General features: G+C 48.2%; 1 protein-coding gene across 2 annotated transcripts in view; it reads left to right on the top strand.

Moving 5' to 3' along the window:
* Window positions 1–20,945, top strand: part of HHAT (hedgehog acyltransferase) — a 241,023-nt gene that overhangs the window by 100,879 nt on the left and 119,199 nt on the right. For both annotated transcript variants that reach the window (XM_037027606.1, XM_037027605.1), the window contains one exon: window positions 1,691–1,726. In XM_037027606.1, the coding sequence (XP_036883501.1) occupies window positions 1,691–1,726 (36 nt within the window). The remainder of the gene's footprint in view (window positions 1–1,690; window positions 1,727–20,945) is intronic.

Raw genomic sequence — 20,945 nt, 5'->3', positions numbered from 1 at the left:
GCGTGAAGGGAATGAGCACACACTTTGGCATTTGGTACGCTCAGCTGGATCCTGACGCATCAGTTTATTAGCTCTGTGGCTGGGGATAAGGACAGGTGGCTTTGTAAAATGGGGACCTATTTTGCAGGGTTTGTTGTGAGGGTTAAAAGAGATAATAATGTAGAAAAGAAGGAAGGAAGAAAGAGAGAGACAGAAAGAGAAAAGGGCTTATTCCATTCCTAGTCCATTGTCCTGAGACACCTTTTCCAACTATCTGTTTCCATCTACTGGGAACATATTTCTATAAACTTTATTGGTTTGCTCATGTTTTGAAATGAAAGACACAGCCCCACAGAAGAGGCCCCACCCTTGAACCTTTTGGAAGGAGCCAAAACCATCTTTACCAGATAGAGAGGACGTTCCAGCTGGGGAAGGTGAAAATGCTCCGGAGACGGGTGCTGCTGGTTGCACTACGGTGTGAATGCACCTAATGCCACTGAACTGAATGTGTACAGAGGTTTCTAATGGTCCTGTTTGGCGTTGTTTCTCTATCGTCACCTACCCCGTAACCAACCTACAAATAGATGTTCGAGTCATAAAAGAACATTGCCATTTAAAGAGACCCCCCAAGGAATGGTGTTTTAATGTCAGTCATCATGTGTCAGACGGTGAGCTGAGGTGCTGGGTGCTGCTGAGACACAGGTAGGGCTGGAGCTGGCGGCCAAGGAGAGGCAGGGCCTGGGAAGCTGGACCCCACTCCGGGCGAATTTCTGTGTCCATTGCTCATCGTCTGTAGAGACAGAATTAACTTGGGCCTTGCACAGGCAGATCACTAACTCAGGAGGCCAGTCTGGTGGCTGGGGGCACAACCACCACCATCCAGGTGTTAGAAGCAGTGACATAGCCAGTGGACAGCAGTGTCTTGAAGCTGGCCACGCAGTCTTCTTGCTTGGAGCCGGACCAAAGGGAGGGAAGGACTGTGTGGTTGGAGGTGCAGGGGGAACAAGTGTGCTAACCAGGGAAGCCAGGGCAGTGGTGTCCCGGGAAGGCTGTGGCTGGAAGCACCACCCCGCCCCAGGCTTACTGGATGCCTGGTGTGAGGCCCTCGCTCAATGGTAGATACCGCTCGGGCAGACCCAGGTGGGGACGAGGTGGCTCTCCAGGGGGAAAAGCCGCAGGGACTTTGGGAGGAGTGGGGAGGACCAGGGCTGGCCCTTCCCCACCCTGTTCTTCCCTTTGGCCAGTGCAGTTTTACGCTTTTAAAATATATTTCATTTACTTTTGAGTATATGAACATCTGAGACAATGAGTGTTACAAAAGGACTCGCCTGTTGGAAAATGGAGGCTACCTGGGCAATCCACCCTTAGGGCCTTCATTTCTAGGGAGCGTGGACTGGCCCAAACGGCTTCGCCATCACGGAGCAGCGGGTCTGCATCCGAACCACCTGCAGGCCCGCTCAGTCTGTTGCTGGGGCCGTCCCCAGGATTTCTGACTCGGCACACCTGAGGCCGGGCCTGGGAATTGGCACTGCCAGCAGACCCCAGGTAGTGCTGCTGTGGCGGCTCCAGAGGCTGCCCTTTGAGAACAGCTACCGTGGAGTAATCCGCTTATTCACCAGGCTCTGAATGTCAACTCTAGAGTTTTGTTGTCAAGTCCGCCATTTCCTTAAATACCTTCTACTGATATGCTTGTCTCTGTCTCCTTGAACAGGTATTTTGACGTTGGACTTCACGATTTCTTGATCAGGTAAGCCAATAATTTGTATTTTCAATGTCCGTGAACAGCATGTCTATTAGGGAGGACAAAGATGAAAATAAAACCTGTGTTCAATATCTTGATAAATAATGGCGGTTGTACACCTGTCGAGAAAACACCACCAGCACTGGTTTTTTTGTGCCTCCCAGAATCACACGAGATTATCCTTCCTAAACAATCAAAAGAAATTTAAGTTTAAAGGGGTTTGTGTCTCAAGCGATCGTTACCCAAGAGCTTGGACAAGCTGAATCCCAACCGCGGGGCATCTGGAAAGACAAGCAGAGCAGAGAGCCAGCCTGCCTTCTTGTATTAAACAACACGTTCAGCCAATTTTCTCTTCACTGCTTTTAGCTTTTTAGACTGAGTCTATTGTTTGTTTTACAGTCATAGAGATACAGCCTCTTCGTAATTGAAGGAGATTACAGATGGCAGTTTATATCCTAATTTATTGGTGATTGTTATCAGAGTTGGCTTATGAAGCTTATTAATTCCAAGTAGCTATTAAATCAAACAGGTTAAATGGAAATACACCAGAATATTAACAGTGGTGTTAAGAATATGCATGAGATTTTTTACTGCTATCAACTTTACTGTATTTTTTAGGTTTTTTATATTGAGCGTGCATTATTCTAACAAAGGTGAAAAATTATCATTAAAGTGTCTGTCAAGAATATATGTGGGAAGCAATAACAGTTGCTGAAGGACTGTAAACTGAAGACTATAAGCAAACACGAAATCATGTAGAGTGATGAGCTTTCTGCAAACGCCTGGCTCCAGATGCAAATTAATTCTGACTGAGAGTCTGCTGTTAAGCCACCTGCCAGTCACATGTGATCCTGGCAAAGGTGGTTCAGTTCTCCACATGCATGGCCATCTCCCTGTGGGAAGATGCTCTCAGTGCTCTCGGGAGGATGTGAACGTAGTCAGCATTACCTTTGTCCCACACCTGTAGCATTTTCACTGTGCTGGATCGCACATGGCGGTGCTCCGTGAAAGGCCATGGGCACCTTGTCCTTTCTCCAGGGCCTCATCCAGGGCATTGAAATGCCCTTGGCCCACCCCAGACCCAAGGGCGGTGGATTGTCCTGCTTTCTCCAGGATGTTACACACGGTGTGTAAACCATTAACCTTGGCACATCAAGGGTAAATGCATTTTAGCAGGAGGGATAAAGGGCCAGCAGTCCTGGGAGAGGCAGGCATGAGCATCCCGTGTCCAAGCAGATCAGGAAAAGCCATCTGGGTATGTTCTTAGGGAGCAGTGTGGATTTTCCAGTTAACGTCTCTGGTGCTTCGTACTGCTGCCGTGTGACTCTGACATCATTCCTTGCTGTGGGTGCGAGTTTCTACTTATTTTCTCTAGTAACTTTCTTGAGGGCAGGGGACGTGACTTAATCACCCTTCCGTAATTACATTGTATATATCAACTTTCAACAAGCATTTATGGAGGAGTGAATTATTGACTGAATAAATGAAATGAGGCAAAAAAGGACAGGGAGGGTGAGGATAAAAATGAAGCTATTGAGTCAACAAATTATTTATTCAGCAAATAATTATCAAGCCTCCCACCTGCCACTCACTTGGGTAGACTGGGGAGCACCACTATGAGGAAAACAGACTGTGATTTAAAGCTTCCCCTGAGAATGCCACTCGCCAAGCTTTGATGTGTCACCTGTGTTGTGGGGGAGGGGTGGTCACTTGAACTTAATCAGCAGCATTGTTTCGCTGATGGAAGTATCACCAGCTTCTCTGGAATGACATAAGCTTCTGCAAGGCTCAGAGCCCTGTTTGTGATCTCAGCCCAGGCAACGGCAAGGAGGGACACGTTTCCTTATAAGTGCATGGAGTGTTTCGCTGAGCTCTGCCCAGGAAGAAGCTGTCACATTTGATGAAATGGGAGCCTTTCTGGTCTTGGTGTTTTATGATGACTGGAAAAATTCAGTGAGCTCAGCCCTTTCACATCTTATAGGAATCACAGCAAAGACTTTTAGGAAGCAACACTCCCAACTTGCTTAGGAAGAAACTCAGAAGGAGACTATTGGCTGGAGTTCTTAACATGGCAATCAAAGAGAAAAAGAAAGTCACCAGCCTGGGAAAGTGGTTATAGAAGAAAATACCTCTGTTTCATTTGAGATAATAAGGTGGCCTGTTTAAATGAGCTTAGTTTACTTGGGGCAAGAATGCAAGAATGACTCGTGAGGTTTGTTTGGCTTCATTCTTGCTAACTGAGGTGGTTTCCATTTACCCAGAGTTGTAGCGGCCCCACACCTTTTATGAAGGCTCATTGCAATTGCTTCCAACTTGCCCGCCACCTGCCCCCTTCTAAATTGCTCAGGCTGTAAAACTGTTTCAAGTGATACAGGATGGCCTTGTGGCTTTGGAAAGAAAACCTGGAGCCATCTTACTTCCATCTTGTCTGAAAGGTTGAACTTCTCTGTTTTCCTTTATAATTTTTCATTGCTTATATATTTTAAAAACTAGAAAAAGATTTACCCGTGTTTCTTTCTTTTCTATATTGTTTATATTTGGCTATAATCCATTTCATTTACAAATTTCAAGTTAGCAAAATAATTTTTCTTTACCACCACTTTCCGTGTTTATTCTGAAGACGTTGTGTGAGGCATCAGTGCTGCTACTCTGGACAGCGGGGCTCCTGCCACTGACCCGTCCTGTGGAACAGAAGGAAGACCTGTCCTGAGCAGCAGGAGAGCTGGGCTACGCCTCTCTCTTTCCTGTCCTTCCTCGGGACTGTGGAGCTGTGGAGGCCTGTTTGGGCTCTGAGCTGTTGTGGAAACAAGAGAAAAGTGGAGGAGAGCGTGGGCATTTGGTCCTGGGAGTAGGAATCAGATGGTAATAGGAAGGGACTTAGCATCTGTTAGTCACACTAACAGCTTCGAAAAAACAACAAAGACATGCATGACACCATTATGTATATTTTTGTAGATAAATATAAAAGAAAAAACATTATGTATATGTTGTTACATGGGTTTTTGAATTTTTATTTTGTAAATATAACGTGAAAATCAATGTTTTTGTCTGAGAAACTGATTTTTAATAGGGGCCTAAAAAGCAAGTCAGCTGAGGAGAGCCTAAATTCTGGGTCTCTGTGGTCCCGATTCGGCGCTGCTGGTGGCTTTTTTGTGGCATCCCACCGGGAGATGAGGTTTCTTTTGGGCCTGTCTGCTGCACACTCAGGGCATTCTCGTTCAACCTTCCTTTGCTTCCACTTGTGGTATGTGCAAACCAGCCGCTAAAGTCTGCGTGGTGTCCCTGTGACAGAGCGATTTAAATAAAAAGTGAAGAACATGTGAGGGAAGAAAGCCAAACACCAAAACAGGCCCCACCGAGGCAGTTAATGAAACGCAGGCAGGGCGCTGAGGAGAAGCCAGTGTGTTCCAACGGGGCTGTCCCCCTTCCATGGGGGTGTCCCCCTTCCACAGGGATGTCCCCCTTCCACGGGAGTGCCCCCTTCCATGGGTTGTCCCCTCTACCACACAACCTGTTGCATCTGCCTCCTTAGAATCTCTCACATTGCCCTTTCCTTTCTGCTTTTGGCGAAAGGATAGGCCCGTTTGTCTTCAGTTTGGGCTTCTTACCTCAACAGAGCTGTAGTGAGGTTTAATCCTAAATGAAAGTCAGTCACTCTGCGCCTGGGGACGGTAGGGACTCAGTAAGGGGTAGTTTTGTCCTTCCCCTCCCCCACTTCATCTCTGAGGTCAGAGTCCTGGCCTCTCCCCCTCTACCTGTGGAACTTTCCGTGGCTCCCTAACCCTTTCTGAGCATTTATCTATAAATCGACTCCTTATCCGATGCTCTCACTTTCTCCTCAGAACCAGCCCCATGTCCTGGGCTCACCACACTGGGTCCTCAGGCTACCTTTCCACCTCATCTCGCCATTGCAACCGACTTAAGTGCAACTGACCGATGGGACCGAGTGCTGCTTTGTGTCCCCCCTCCCCCAGTTTCCTGTCTTCTTTCCTTTGTTCATAGGTTCTCGGGGCCCTTAAGTGCCCAGCCTTCACTTCATCCCCCAAAGGCCAGGGGTGTCTGCTGGGATCCCCGAGCTCTACTCCCGGAGGCGTAGTGGGTTTGGGGGGAGCCAGGGGTCAGTACGTTTACCACTCGCCCCCGGTGACTCTTGGGCCTGGGGAAGTGGGGAACCCGGAGCTTCATAAAGAGCCCTTTTTGTGCCCGTCATGCGTTCCTGGGTGTGGAGCTTTCTGAGGACAGGGTCCGATTCGTCTGTGGCGCCCCCACAGTGCCTTGTAGTGTCTAATGTCCAGAGGGTCCTTAAAAATGTTTGAATGGATAACATTTTTAAAAGTATATTTTATTGATTATGCTGTTACAGTTGTCCCATTTTCCCTCCTTCACTCCCCTCCATCCTGCACACCCCCTCCCACCCACATTCCCCCCTTTATTTCATGTCCATGGCTCATACATGTAAGTGCTTTGGCTTCTCCATTTCCCATACTGTTCATACAGTATGGGAAATGGACCCATACAGAGAAAATAGACAGGGGAATACTCCCCCTATTTTCTACCTACCATCTATGCTACTTATTCTCTGTACCTTTTCCCCCTCTCTCCCCCTCCCACTCCCCCGTTGATAACCCTCCATGTTGATCTCCATTTCTGTGGTTCTGCTTCTGTTCTAGTTGTTTGCTTAGTTTGTTTTAGGTGTGGTTGTTAAGAATTCTGAGTTTGCTGTCATTTTAGTATACATGTTTTTTGTCTTCTTTTTCTTAGATAAGTCTCTTTAACATTTCATATAATAAGGGCTTAATGATGATGAACTTCTTGAACTTGACCTTATCTGAGAAGCGCTTTATCTGCCCTTCCATTCTAAATGAAAGCTTTGCTGGATAGAGCAATCTTGGATGTAGGTCCTTGTCTTTTGTGACTTGGAATACTTCTTTCCAGCCCCTTCTTGCCTGTAAGGTCTCTTTTGAGAAATCAGCTGACAGTCTGATGGGAACTCCTTTGTAGGTGACTGTCCCCTTATCTCCTGCTGCTTCTAGGATTCTCTCTGTATTTTTAATCTTGGCTAATGTAATTATGATGTGCCTTGGTGTGTTGCTCCTTGGGTCCAACTTCTTTGGGACTCTCTGAGTTTCCTGTACTTCCTGGAAGTCTATTTCCTTTGCCAGCTTGGGGAAGTTCTCCTTTATTAGTTGTTCAAATAACTTTTCCACTTGTTGCTGTTCCTCTTCCCCTTCTGGTATCCCTATAATCTGGATGTTGGAACGTTTAAAGATGTCCTGGAGGTTCCTAAGCCTCTCCTCATTTTTTTTTGAATTCTTGTTTCTTCATTGTTTTCTGGTTGGATGTTGTTTCTTTCTTCCTTCTGGTTCACACCACTGATTTGAGTCCTAGTTTCCTTCCCATCACCATTGGTTCCCTGTACATTTTCCTTTATTTCACTTAGCATACCCTTCATTTTTTCATCTGATTTGTGACCAAATTCAACCAATTCTGTGAGCATCCTGATTACCAGTGTTTTGAACTGTGCATCTGATAGGTTGGCTGTATCTTTGTCACTTAGTTTTATTTTTTTCTGGAGCTTTGATCTGTTCATTTGGGCCATTTTTTTTGCCTTGATGCACCTGTTACATAGTAAGGGGCGGAGCCTTAGGTGTTTACTCATGAGGAGTAACCCACGTGGCTGTGTTGTGATGATGCTGTATGTTTGTTGGGGGGGGGCGCGTCCAAGAGGGGACAAGGGCGTTTGCTTCACTCTTTGCCGGATTTCAGTCACTTCCCACAAGCAAATTGGGCCCCTCTGGTGCTGATGCCTGGGTGAGTTGGCTTGTGTGCATTCTAGGACCCTGTGGGTCTCTCCAGCGAACTCTCTTGTGAGGCTGGGAGTTTCTCCTGCTGGTGCCTCAACCCCCACAGGTGTTTTCAATCAGTGATTTGAGGATTTATTTCTCCACACTAAAGCCCTGGGTTGCATGGTCTGTCTTGCTCCCCAATTGTTCCTCCCGGTTTATCTGTGGCAAATGTGGGACCACCCAGTCTGCCAGCCACTGCCTTGCCTCAAATCCTCTCCACCCCAGCTGCCTGACTCTGCCCCTCCTACAGGTCTGGTTGGGTGTTTCTTCTTTAACTCCTTGGTTGTTGGACTTTCATACAGTTTGACTTTCTGTCAGTTCTAGTTGTTTTTTGTTTTTAAATTGTCCTTCTTTTGGTTGTGCGAGGAGGCACAGCGTGTCTACCTATGCCTCCATCTCGGCCAGAAGTCCTGAATGGATACATTGTAATGTTCAAAAATGTGAAAGGACCTAGTAACCATCTCCTTTTAATTTAATTAATTTACTTATAAAACCAAGTAAGTGGTCTAAATGCTGTTCTAAGGGCTGAGTTAAAATAAGTAACAATGTAGCCCATCTGCCTGCCTCCCTTGGCTTGCGTTCCAGGGGTGAAGCCAGCACAGACAAGCTGACCAAGCTGACAAGGGAGTGAGCACGCCGAAGCCCATGCTGTGGTGGAGGGGCGAGGTGCGAGAGCCGCTTCTGCCGGGACGGGCAGGAAGGGCCCCTTCGAGGCCGTAGGTGGCACTCCGCTGAGAGATGGGTGAGGGGGCGGAGGCAGCCGGGGAAGACCTGGGGCTGGACCACATTAGGTAGAGGGAAGGGCAAGCACATGTGGCCCTGAGATGGAACGAAGAACAACTGAGGCACAGAAAGAAGGGAGCCGTGGGGCCAGGGGGGGTGTGTGGTGAGGAGGGGGTGTGTGGTGAGGAGGGGGTGTGTGGTGAGGGGTCCCTGTGAGTCTGGAGGAAGAGGTGACAGCTGGACTGTGAAGAGGGCTGGCTTCTCCTTTAAATGCACTAGGAGCCATCAGAGGGCTTTAGGTAGGGGAGCAACACGATCTGATTTATATTTTCCAAAACTGACTGTGACAGGCTGAGCTGGGAATATAGTGAAATTGGGGTCTTTGAGCCTCGGCTGTTACCCCGCTGCTCTACTGCAAGCTGGAGCTCGGTGACCCAGGCCTGTCCTTGCTCCTCAGGGAAGTAAGTCTCTTTGACAGCTGGCTGCTGTGACAGCCACTCTGTGCTCAGTAACAATAGCCCTCACAATCCTTTAATTTCCTTCTTTTTCTGTCTGCTTGGTGTATTGTGAAGGATGTAATTACACACGTGGACTTTAACTGGGAGGCAGCTGAATGCTGGTGGGATGTGGTCACAGGCTCTCTGCAGAAGTGCGGGCAGCTGGAGACAGCGGGGTTGGCACTGGGGAGTCATGTGGGGGGTTGCAGCTTTCTTGTGGGGACCATCGTGTCCTGGGCGCTTCCAGAAGCCTAGGCTCTCGCTCCTTTGCTGGCACTTAATCTGTGGGGTCTCTGATGGTCTAGTTCATAGCCCTCCATGCTCCTGTCTTGACGCCACTCCAGTTGGATGCCAGTCAACCCTTAGGACAGGCCCCCCTAAATCTGCAAGGCCGGCGCTCTCTCCAGGGCTGCCTGGGGTGAACTCCATCTGGCTTGCTCAGTAGGTTGCATACTGTGTTGGTGTACCCTCCCCTTTCGTGTCAAACGCAAACCCCTTTCCTGGCTTCTCTCATCACGGTCACCGTGGAAGACAGCATTTCTTGTCCCCCTCCCCCCCTCAGACTCCAGCACGTGCAAGTGACTTGGGGCCCTTTTCTTGGCTTTGTAGACTTTCAGGGTGGAAGGGCCTTGGTGCTCATGCCCCCATTATACTAATTTTCAGTTCTTAGAGGATTTCTCAGATCCACTTTCACTTTGATCGTGCTGCTACCACTTCTGAGGAACAAGTTGTTAGAATTATTTATCTTCATGGCTGTGCTACATTGGGTTTGTTAATTAGGAAAATCCAGATTTAAAAACTACTAAAAGAAACCTTTTATGCTCTGAGAGTTGAAATGCCTAATTCACTCCCTACCGTATATATCATCTTTCGATACATATTCCAGTGAATAAATGTATCTCTTAAAAAAATTAAAAAGAGCCTCTGATGAATTAATTGAAAAAATTTGCAATGTAGAAACATACTTTTAAGTGTAAAAAGCTCTGAGTCAGGGATGTTACTAAGCAGGGTGGGCGGTAAGATTCCTGGTCTAAACCAGCGCAAGTCAGTTATTAGATTGATATAGGACGTGGACATTTGCTAAGTCATGGTAGTGGTTCTTTTCTGTTTTATTTTGTTTCTAAGAATTCTCTTCCTGTGTGTAGGCACTCTTTCTGCCTCTTGGGGCTGTCCGATGAAGTAGAAGCCAGAAACTTGCTTTATATTCTTGGAGCAAGGGTCTCAGGGCCCCATTCCCCCTCGATTCAGATCCCACTGAGACTAACATGGGCACAGGTGGGAGCCGGGGTGCATTCTGGGAGCCTAGAAGCAGTGATGTGTAGCTTTGAGAGGCAGGCATCCTGGGATGGGGCAATTGGCAGGCACAGTAGGGCCCCTTCTGTGCAGTGGTGGCGTCATTTGTCAACAGCTCCAGACTGCAGTGCCTCCAGGTCTGGCTTGGAGACTTTCTCGGAGCTCGTAAAAACTGCTGACACTTCTTTGATACACTCCTTTCATCATAAGACTCACTAGAGTGGGTTCTGTTATTTGCAAGTAAAATACCTGAGGTAGTGATGATGTCTGTCTAGCTCTCAGCAGGGGGAGGACATGATCTTTAGTGGGCTTCATGCATGAGCTGCATCCAGTCCACACACTAGAATTAAATACAACTGCAGCTGTTTTTGCATCAGCAACAGAAGCAGCCTGTGGAATGGAGAGAGCAATGGCTCAGATGCAGAAGACCGTGGCTCTGCTCTGCCTTACGGCTCTCTCGCCACCATGGTTTTGTGCAAGTCACTTCTGTTCGGACCTTTGTTTTCTAATTTGTGAAATGAGATCATTATGCCTGATAAACTCTCCCAGTTCAACACCCTCTGTTGAGAAGCGTTAGTGTTTTTAAAATTAGAAAAGCAGTGTCTTTTCTCCAGATAGGCACTATCCAATATAGTAGCTACCGGCCACATGTGGCTACTTACATTTATTTTAATTTAAAATTCAATGAAATTATAATTTTAGTTCCTTAGGTGCAGTAGCTCATTTTCAGTGCTCTCTAGCTGGCCACCACACTGGATGGTGCAGGTAGGGAACATTTCCATCATTCTCTTGGCTAACAGTGGTCTAGAGGGCGATGCCCCGTCCCAGGACATCTGCCTCTCAAAGCCATACATCCCTGCAGGGCGGTTTGTCCACTTGCCCCGCAGAGATGCTGGGCATTCTATTGTATTACTGCTTGCCTGCTTGAACAATCTGCAGCCACCTTATTAGGCACTTGGCTTGCCCCAAATGGAATTCATTACCTACCCTTTCTTACCCACCTTGTCTCACCCCTACTCTACCCCCCATCTTAGGTAGTTAAGTCAAACAAATACATACCAAATGGTGCAATTGATTATCCTAAATGCATGAATCCATCCATGTACTCATCAGATGGTATCAGTGTACACTCTGGGCTGGAAACCCTCCTCATTACTTGGAACACAGTAGTGACCAAAGGGAGACGTAATTCCTACCCCCATGGAGCTTATACTTTAGGAGCAGAGAAGTGCCTGTCAGAGCTCATGCACATATCTGGAAAAGCAGAGCAGCCGGTGCTGCCAAGAAGGACAGGCACGTGGCCCTACACGTGCGTGTCACAGGGCACCTGACCCAGACCTGGGGCAGGGCTCACCACCCAGAGGGGTCCCCAAAGAGGAAAGCTGGCAGGGGAAGGAGATACCCTGTGGTGGAGGAGCAGGGTGCATTCCAGGAGGAAGAACAGAAAAGAGGTTTGTTGTGGTTGGTGCACAGAATGAGGGGGCACAGTGAGGCTGGGCAGTCGTCCTTGGCCAGGCCATGCAAGGCACTGGGTGCCATTTTAAAGATCAAAGTCAGGCTTAGATTCTAGCAGGAACCTGGGAATGAGTGACTAAGGAGTATGCTGAGAAAGTGTAGCCGTATTTAAAGATTGTCCTGGATGGCTCAATTGGTTGTAGCGTCACTCCATACACCAGAATGTTGGGGGTTCGATTCCCGGTCAGGGCACATGCCTAGGTTGCAGGCTCAGTCCCTGGTTGGGGCGAGTATGGGAGGCAACTTATTAATGCTTCTCTCTCACATCAATGTTTCTTTCTCTCTCTTTCTCCCTCCCTTTCTTTCTAAAATCAATAAACGTATCCTTGGAGGGGGAGATTAAAAAAAAAGTTATATATGCCTGTGTCTCCTAACATGTCTAACATCCTCACTTAGACAGTGGAATTGACATATGGATGGGAAGAAATTCCAAATAGCAGGTGCATAATGTAGTCTATTAATTAACATACTGGAGCAGAAGTATCCATGGTGAGGAATATTACCACTAATATGTTAAGAATAATACCAACATTTGAAATGATGCATACTTTTGCATGAACTAGAGCTGATTCATTTGCATCCAGATACTCTTTCCTGAATGAGAGAAATGTGTGGCAGTGCAGTGAGCAGGCTGGGAGCCGCGCAGGCGCTGTAGTCTGTAGGGATGCAGAGTTGTGGATGTACCAGGAAACAGGTGCAATGCTGTGAGTCAGTGCAGTGGTTCACTCCTCCATCATCTGTTTGTGGGGTTGTTGAAAGCCAGTGTGGTCATGGGAATATGACCACTTCAAATGTCACCCACTAATGAGTGCAGCCTTGGAAACTTGGGGATGGCTCCAAATGTTGGTTAACATCCAAGATCAAGTACTTCAGCTGGTGTGCACCAGGCAGAACTCTGATGTAAGCAGACTGTAAGGATGGGGGCAACTTGCCATGTGGCAGGAGCTTGGTAGGGCCAGCCTAGTAGCAAAAGATCAGTATTTGCTGAGAGTTGTATAAAATTTGCTTTCTACATATAGTAGACATTTGCTTCATGCTCTAGGTATTTAGTACCTTTTGTAAGTAAGGGAACTTCTGATCTTATAAACCTCTACCTCCTCAAAGTAGAAGTCAAAAGTCGCTTTCTGGGTTTCCCTTGCAGCTAGTGCCAGAATGTGTCCACAGTCCTGCCGCTCAGATGCATGAAGAAGGGAACTGGTTTAGAAGGGAGTCAGCAGAAGAAGAGGGCATCCCGCAAAGTGTTTCCCATTGGGGGGGACTGAGAAACACACAGCTTTCAGGTGCAGCCCGGACAGGGGCCCCCAGCACCCACAGTGCACGCCGCAGCAGGTCTGGTGGAGCGGTCTGGCGTGGTAACTGTCTCCCGGTCGGATTTGCTGTGTGGCTTAGTGCTGATTCCTGTCTGCTTCAGTTAGCGAGAGTGGATTCGGTGGCTTGCAGCCCCAAAACTCTGAATGATACATCAGACCATATGAACTAGTTCTGTTTCCACAGCATCTCGGCGCTGAAGAGGACCCGCAGGGAACTTGAGGTAGTTGGATAAAGTTTAATCCTTTGGGCTGTGCTGCCAGTTCAGGTGTTTCTACTCTGGTGGGAGGCATACAAGCTTGAAACACCTCGGGTTACACGAAAATACACACAAAAACTACAAGGATTTATGGAAAAGTAGGAGGTGGACAAAGCATTCAAAACCTATGTGACTCTGTCCAGGGCACTAAGAAAAGCAGTAACAATCCTAAGAAGACAATTAGCACAACTGGACAGTCACCCTGAATGCCTAGAAATACATTTCCTCGTGAGGGTCAGCCTTTACCTTAAAAAGTGATGGCACCTTGATGGAAGGGGCTGTGAAGAGGGGTTGAGGCTGCTGAGTGCTGGGGCCAAGGGCAGAGGGCGGTGGAGGAAGAGCACTTGAGGTTTTGCACAAACTTGAGTGATGACTGGGTGGGTAGTTCTGGGTCCTTGCTCTGTGTTGATCCTGTAAACAGGATCTTGGAGCAAGATGCTCTCTGTGCTTCTAAGACAGAGCGTGTGGCTCAACGAGGCGGCCAGCAGGAGAAAGGGCAGGGGTGAGTGGGCACCCAGGACAGGAATGTAGTCAGTTCTGTTAATAAAGTTTACATTCAGTGTTTTTACTTGGAGGCTTATGTTATGAAGTGGCACAATTTCTGTTTTATGAGGCCACTGTTGTTTTCTTTACCAGTTATGCACAAACTCTGCATGTGTTGTGGTAGACCAGGCTGTATTCAGCAGTGTCCTGTAAACCCCAAAGGGTGGGAGGCCCTTGGCCTGTAGGTAAATGGGGGGATAAGTGGTCCTCGACATCGTTTAAGAGGCGGAAGCCCAGCAGGTATGTAGACCCTCTTACTGGTGTAGGCTGGAGAGCTGGAATAGCACAGCATTCGGGGAGACAGGCTCCAGAGCGGCCGTCGTAGGTTTGAATTCCTACTCTGCCTCATTCTAGGTCTGAGGCCTGGTTTTGTCATTTGTGAAATGGAGATAGTGATACTGTCTTCAGTCTGTTAATAATGCATGTGAAATACCTAAGACAGTTCCCTAAGTGACTGCTGTTGTTGACTTCTCATCCATTCATTATACAACACCCCCTGCTTCAAGGAGAGAGGAGAGAAAATTCTCATGGGGCCTAACGCGTGGTAGGTGTTCAGTCCATACTTGAACTTGAGTTCGGTGAGAAGTGTCCACATGGAGTGCAACCTCCACGGTTCCTTTCCTCCTAAGTCGGGGTGGAGGCTCCTCTGTGGCGGAGGTGGGAGGCTCTTTGTTGAGAGGACAGATTCGGGGGTGTGGCCTGGCCCTGCAGGCTGTGAGTCCAGAGTGCTCTGGAGTCGGGGGCATCTCAAGGGAAGGTCAGACCTTCACAATGGGCCCTGAGGGAGTAGGAAGAAAGAGCCATGGACCTTTAGCCTGGTTTGGGTTGTGACCAGGCCACTGAAAAGAAACACATTTCGGAAGCTGAAAGCCCACAGCATCTGTTTCTGATTGAAAGGTTATTTGTAGACAGTATGTTTTTCACAGAGTGACATTTACATGTGTTTAAATCATGGAGTCTATTGCAGTGAAATCCACTTTGGAAAGNGAAATGGAGATAGTGATACTGTCTTCAGTCTGTTAATAATGCATGTGAAATACCTAAGACAGTTCCCTAAGTGACTGCTGTTGTTGAATTCTCATCCATTCGTTATACAACACCCCCTGCTTCAAGGAGAGAGGAGAGAAAATTCTCATGGGGCCTAACGCGTGGTAGGTGTTCAGTCCATATTTGAACTTGAGTTTGGTGAGAAGTGTCCACATGGAGTGCAACCTCCACGGTTCCTTTCCTCCTAAGTCGGGGTGGAGGCTCCTCCGTGGGGGAGGTGGGAGGATCTTTGTTGAGAGGACAGATTGGGGGCGTGGCCTGGCCCTGCAGGCTGTGAGTCCAGAGTGCTCTGGAGTCCGGGGCATCTCAAGGGAAGGTCAGACCTTCACAATAGGCCCTGAGGGAGTAGGAAGAAAGAGCCATGGACCTTTAGCCTGGTTTGGGTTGTGACCAGGCCACTGAAAAGAAACACATTTCCGAAGCTGAAAGCCCACAGCATCTGTTTCTGATTGAAAGGTTATTTGTAGACAGTATGTTTTTCACAGAGTGACATTTACATGTGTTTAAATCATGGAGTCTATTGCAGTGAAATCCACTTTGGAAAGGGACATAAATAATTACTTCTGAATCTTTTAATCCCTTTTTAAGGCAAAATAATGAACTAAGAAAGCATTTAGCTGAGGAAGTGCATCTGGTTACACAGCAAAGTATTCAGCTGGGATGAGATGCAAATACATACTATCTCAGGGGCCCACGATGCCAGTTCTGGCTGTTCCTTTATTTCACAGCCTTGGGAAAATAATTTTAAGGTGCTCGCCTGTAAAACACCTTCTGAGCTAAAAGGTCTTTTCTAGGTCTGACTTTATATAAATATAGCGCTCTGTGGCTTGAGGAAAGCGGACAAATTCTTGTAAGCACCGGAGCCGTCCAAGAACTCTCGCCTTCTTGAGGCTACACCAGAGTTCAGAATACTGAATTTTCTGTTTCATTCAGGATCATGCACAGAATCCCTAGTGTATGCAGAATGTAGTGAGGCCAGTGTGGGGACAGAAAAGTGAGCAGCTGCTTCGTTTTTCTGGAGTCTGATTGGAGAGGGAAAGCCAACGCGGACGGCATGAACAGAGAGATTAAGCCACTGAGAAATGCCCGAGCCCCAGCCTTCCGTAGTTGTTGTGGAGTGTGGAAGGAAGCATCCTAGTGGGGAATGTGTGGAGAGGGACAGGTTCCTGAGGACAATATTTATAACTGAAGAATGGGACCTGGGTTTGTCTCCTATTTGCTGAGCCAGAGCTGGACTCTTCATTTTCTCTCTGTCCTGTCATTTTCAGAATATGGTTGGGTGGGTCCTTCTCTCTCATTCTGTGTCTGAGTGCCTTGGACACATCTTTTTTCTCCATGTGTGAAAATCCCATGACATCTAGTACCGGATTTTGTTTAATGTAAATGTCTTGAATGGTGGTACCCCCCCCAACCCTTACCTGTTGACACTATTGTAACAGGGTATAGCCAAGGGGGGCCCCAAATGGGGGTTTCTAATGGGTTCCAGAACTCGGGGTGTCCAGGAAATATTAGAAAAAAGTATATAGGATCTCCTCCTCCTCATCCCCACAAGTCTGAGCTGGGGGGTGGGACACATGGAACAGGGCCATTGAGAGCTGTTTTGCATAACAACAGTTTTGCAGATAACCTCTAGAATGGTCATTTAACATATCTATAACCTTTAACTGGTCTCATAGATATGTTAAATAGCTGTGGCCATGCTTTGAGCCAGGGGGATGGGAGTGACTTTAACCCAGGATGTAATTGGGGGGGGCAACTCTCTCTGGTTACAGCACCTGCATAAGAGCTTGGAGATGATTGGCTCCACTCCTTTGGGCCACACCTGCCCAGACTCATGATGGCAGCCCAGTAAAGCTGGAGGAATACGGGAATGCTGGCAGGTGTAACTGACTGTGGGAGGAGTTGGAAATGGGGCTGCAGAGGAAGATTGGTGAGGGGATTTAAATGTAGGCCTAGCAGCCATGCGGCTTTTTGGGATCACGTGGGCTTTGGTGAGAGTTGGGACCCTGCAGCTTTAGGGTGAGCCTTTTTTGACTTTTGACACGTGGCTTAGGAAGCAAGAGAGACTTTGCCTGGAAGGAAAGGGGTGAAAGGGCTCTTGCTGGTGGGCCAAGAGAAAGTGCCACGTGGCTTTGGATTAATTGGAGATGGCGGCGGCGACACAACTGACCGTGCTGGAACCGAGGGGCTGCCTGAACCACGAACTTCTACTTCTTTTTTTCCTAATTTATATATTTAATTGTTCAAGTACAGTTTTCTGTTTTTTTTACTCCCAGCCCAGCCCACCCCCGGACTTCTACTTCTTTTCCTGACATATGGTACCCTAGACTGGGCAAAGGGGAGAAGGAAGGACTGTGCATTTGTGGGTGTTCTAAAGGATTTGGGATCTCAATTGAAGACATTAAGTCATTACTCTTAAGTTTGTATAACTTTAAATAATCCCTTTCTTTTTCACCAATCTCTGGCATTAAGAGACATCTTTTCCAGGCGCTGGGCAAGGTAAACCTAGTGGGGGGGGAGGGTAGACCCCAGAGCACAAGGGTGGGTCTACTCGGTAATAGTACATCATTCACCCCACCCCTCCCGGGTCTGTTCTGTAACACTACCATTGTTCATTGGCACCTGAACTTGAGCATGACCAGGAGCGGTAGCTAGATCAGGTGGAGGTGAGTGGCACAGAGGAGCACGGCTCTCTCGTCAGTAGCCTTGCTGTTTCAGCAGTACAGCTGCCGGCGGCTGCTTCAACAGATAACGTCTCTGGTAACAGGCAACTCCTGGGAAGCAGACACGGTTAAAACAGCTGCATCACCAGCGGCCGCCCTTCAGCTTACATCTGGAGATAGTCTTTGCCCTGTTAGCTGTGTTTGTCATTACCTCTGAGATCGATAGACAGTCTAAAGCTTTCCCCTGCTAAGTAAGGGCTTTGCTGTTGATGCATCTTGCTGAGCAGGCAGGTGAGCAGCAGCTTTCTCCCCACGTGTATGTGGTTTACCCACAGGTGTGTTTTTGAAGGCAGTGAAATCCAGCAATGTCATCAATACTTTAAATCGNGGGGAGAAGGAAGGACTGTGCATTTGTGGGTGTTCTAAAGGATTTGGGATCTCAATTGAAGACATTAAGTCATTACTCTTAAGTTTGTATAACTCTTTAAATAATCCCTTTCTTTTTCAACAATCTCTGGCATTAAGAGACATCTTTTCCAGGCGCTGGGCAAGGTAAACCTAGTGGGGGGGGAGGGGTGGGTAGATCCCAGAGCACAAGGGTGGGTCTACTCGGTAATAGTACATCATTCACCCCGCCCCTCCCGGGTCTGTTCTGTAACACTACCATTGTTCATCAGCACCTGAACTTGAGCATGACCAGGAGCGGTAGCTAGATCAGGTGGAGGTGAGTGGCACAGAGGAGCACGGCTCTCTCGTCAGTAGCCTTGCTGTTTTAGCAGTACAGCTGCCTGCGGCTGCTTCAACAGATAACGTCTCTGGTAACAGGCAACTCCTGGGAAGCAGACACGGTTAAAACAGCTGCATCACCAGAGGCCGCCCTTCGGCTTACATCTGGAGATAGTCTTTGCCCTGTTAGCTGTGTTTGTCATTACCTCTGAGATCGATAGACAGTCTAAAGCTTTCCCCTGCTAAGTAAGGGCTTTGCTGTTGATGCATCTTGCTGAGCAGGCAGGTGAGCAGCAGCTTTCTCCCCACGTGTATGTGGTTTACCCACAGGTGTGTTTTTGAAGGCAGTGAAATCCAGCAATGTCATCAATACTTTAAATCGGGGCTCTTTTAGAGGGTTCTGTAGCCTGCCAAGGAACATGGATACATGAGATTTAGAGATTTTTCTGTTTGGTGTCTGTGACTTTCTCTAAAAAGGAAATTAAGAGTCTGGTACTGCGCCCTGCCTGGGGTGGCTCAGTGGTTGGGTTCCATAACCAAAGGGTTGCAGGTTCAATTCCCAGTTAGGGCACATGCCTAGGTTGCAGGTTCATCCCACGTTTTGGCGTGGGCATGTGCGATCCCGGCTCGGGCACGGATCCCTGTTCTGGGTGTGAACAAAGGCAACCAATCGATACTCATCTTGCATCAACATTTCTCTCTCTCTCTGAAAATGCAAATGAGAAAAATGTCCTTGGGTGAGGATAAAAAAATTTTTTTAAGAGTTTGGTACTGTAATTTGGTTTCACTAAATTTTGTTAGATTTCTGAGAAATCAACCCTGACTCTAGGGGAAAAAAAAGGCCTAGGTTAGAGGAGTCTGTGTTGACACCTGCCCACTCCGCATGGTGTCACCATGCGGAGCACTATGGCTGGTTCCTGATGCCACTGTGGGAGACGGCGCTGGGGAAGAGACTGGAGGAGACTAACAGTGGCTACCCCACAGGGCAGCGCGGGTTCGGGAATGTCAGCCTGTGGTATAAAGTGGAAGAGTGTCCTTCCACACCAGTGGCTGTCCCAGTGCCCGGCTCACTCCGCCTTTACTGCTGAATGCCCTCCTACCTGCCCTCTTGGTACCCCTGGGCAGGGCCCTGCGGGCCCAGAGCAGCATCCCACTGCTCCTGACCCTGATGGCTCAGGCAGAGACTAACAGTTTTTCCTTTCAGACTTGGATACGCGTCCTTGCCCTGATGCCCTGGTGGATGTGCACACTCCCTTTGTATTTACCTTGGTTATCTGCGGACGCAGGGTGAGGGCTGCTGTGCCACACAGAGCTGAGATAGGTCCATTTTTCCCACAGGGTTTTGTAATGTATCTAATTGCATGCTTTTTAGATAAAATGATCTGCCACCTCACTCCACAAACATCCTCTTTGCTGTGCATTCAAGCAATGATGGAATTCCTAGAGAAAGCCCAAACATATGGGCTCTAGATTCCCCTGTCACATCAATCCTAAAATACTCACAGAATCGTGCCTGCCGTGTCTAACTTCCCAGCCATCTGTAAGGACTGTCTAGGTTGGGTTAATCCCTCTTTGCTTTCTTTCCATGGATGTACTGCTGGTGAGGGGCGTGCTGGAAGTCACTCTTTGGTAGAGGGTTGGCTCTGCATTCACATGCCCGTACCTAGTCTTCCTGACCAGCCCCCAGCCTTTTGCGGCGTTGACAGCACTGTTGGGGCGCCACAGAAGGGCACAGAGCCCTGGGTCACGGAAGCTGGCCTCAGATGCCAGCACCTCTGCCACCTGGTCTAGTGACCGTGCCTGAGTCAGTCTGACTTCCTTATCTGCCACAGGAAGACGGTGGCTAAATCAGAGGGTTTCGTGAGATTGGGTTAGGTGACCTGTGTGGAAAAATTCGGCACCGTTCAGAGTATTGGAGGTTAATCGCCAGCCCAGTGCTCTCACCACTGCACTGTAATCCTGTGGGGTACGGGGCCTGGGGAACACGGGAGTCCCTTCAGGCTCTTTCCTAAGAGCAAAAATGCCCTGTTTTCAAGGATCACATCATAGCAATATAATGGATGTGTAAAAAATAACCTCTCTATTGTGGTTGATGATTCTCCAGACACTGGCTGGAGTCCCTGTAGCTGGGGGGAGGGAGAGTGGTGGGATGAGGAAGTTCAGCCAGCTTCGTATACAGACAGTGTCCACACACTGGATGTCAGGTGGGGACTGTCCTTTTAGCACAGAGGCGCTTTGGGGGACACCCTGGCTCTGTGTGTGTGTCTCCTGTGCTGTATCTGCATAGGAAATACAGCAAAGTGTGTGGCTGAAGATTATTTGGTGTCGGGGAAGGGGCGAGAATCCCTGTGTACACTGTGCTACAGCACACTCATGGATGTTTTTCCAAGAGTTAAAAGACAGACAAAATATACAGTTTCTGGATGAAACCAAAACAGCAACGATGACAATAGAAATGTTTTAAAAGCATCGTTGGCAGCCTGATTTCAGCTGTGACTGGGCCATTGAACATACAGACACTTCAGAATCTGAAGGCCAGTAGCCCAATCCCCTCATCAGTGCTGAATCACAGAGCCGGGGAGCAGCTTGGGGATGAACACTCAGGTCCAGCACTCAGGGCGGTCCAGCCTTGCTGCAGCCGGGAGTCAGTCCTTCACTCACAGAATGGCTGGGGGCCAGGGCGGGGCGGGGAGCACAGGCACATCAGCTGCAGCCACTGCCTGTCCCCGTCCCTGGCCATTGCACTGCTGATGAGCAACCGGTTCGGCTGTCTTGAAGTGGTGGAATTCCTTTAAAGAAGTTTTC

This window comes from Sturnira hondurensis, unplaced genomic scaffold (genome assembly GCF_014824575.4).
Source record: "Sturnira hondurensis isolate 20B ecotype Veracruz unplaced genomic scaffold, ASM1482457v3 Scaffold0019216, whole genome shotgun sequence".
In the NCBI taxonomy this organism is placed as follows: Eukaryota; Metazoa; Chordata; class Mammalia; order Chiroptera; family Phyllostomidae; genus Sturnira; species Sturnira hondurensis.
The sequence above is the reverse complement of the archived record's forward strand: the minus strand, read 5'-3'. Positions and strand labels throughout refer to the sequence as shown.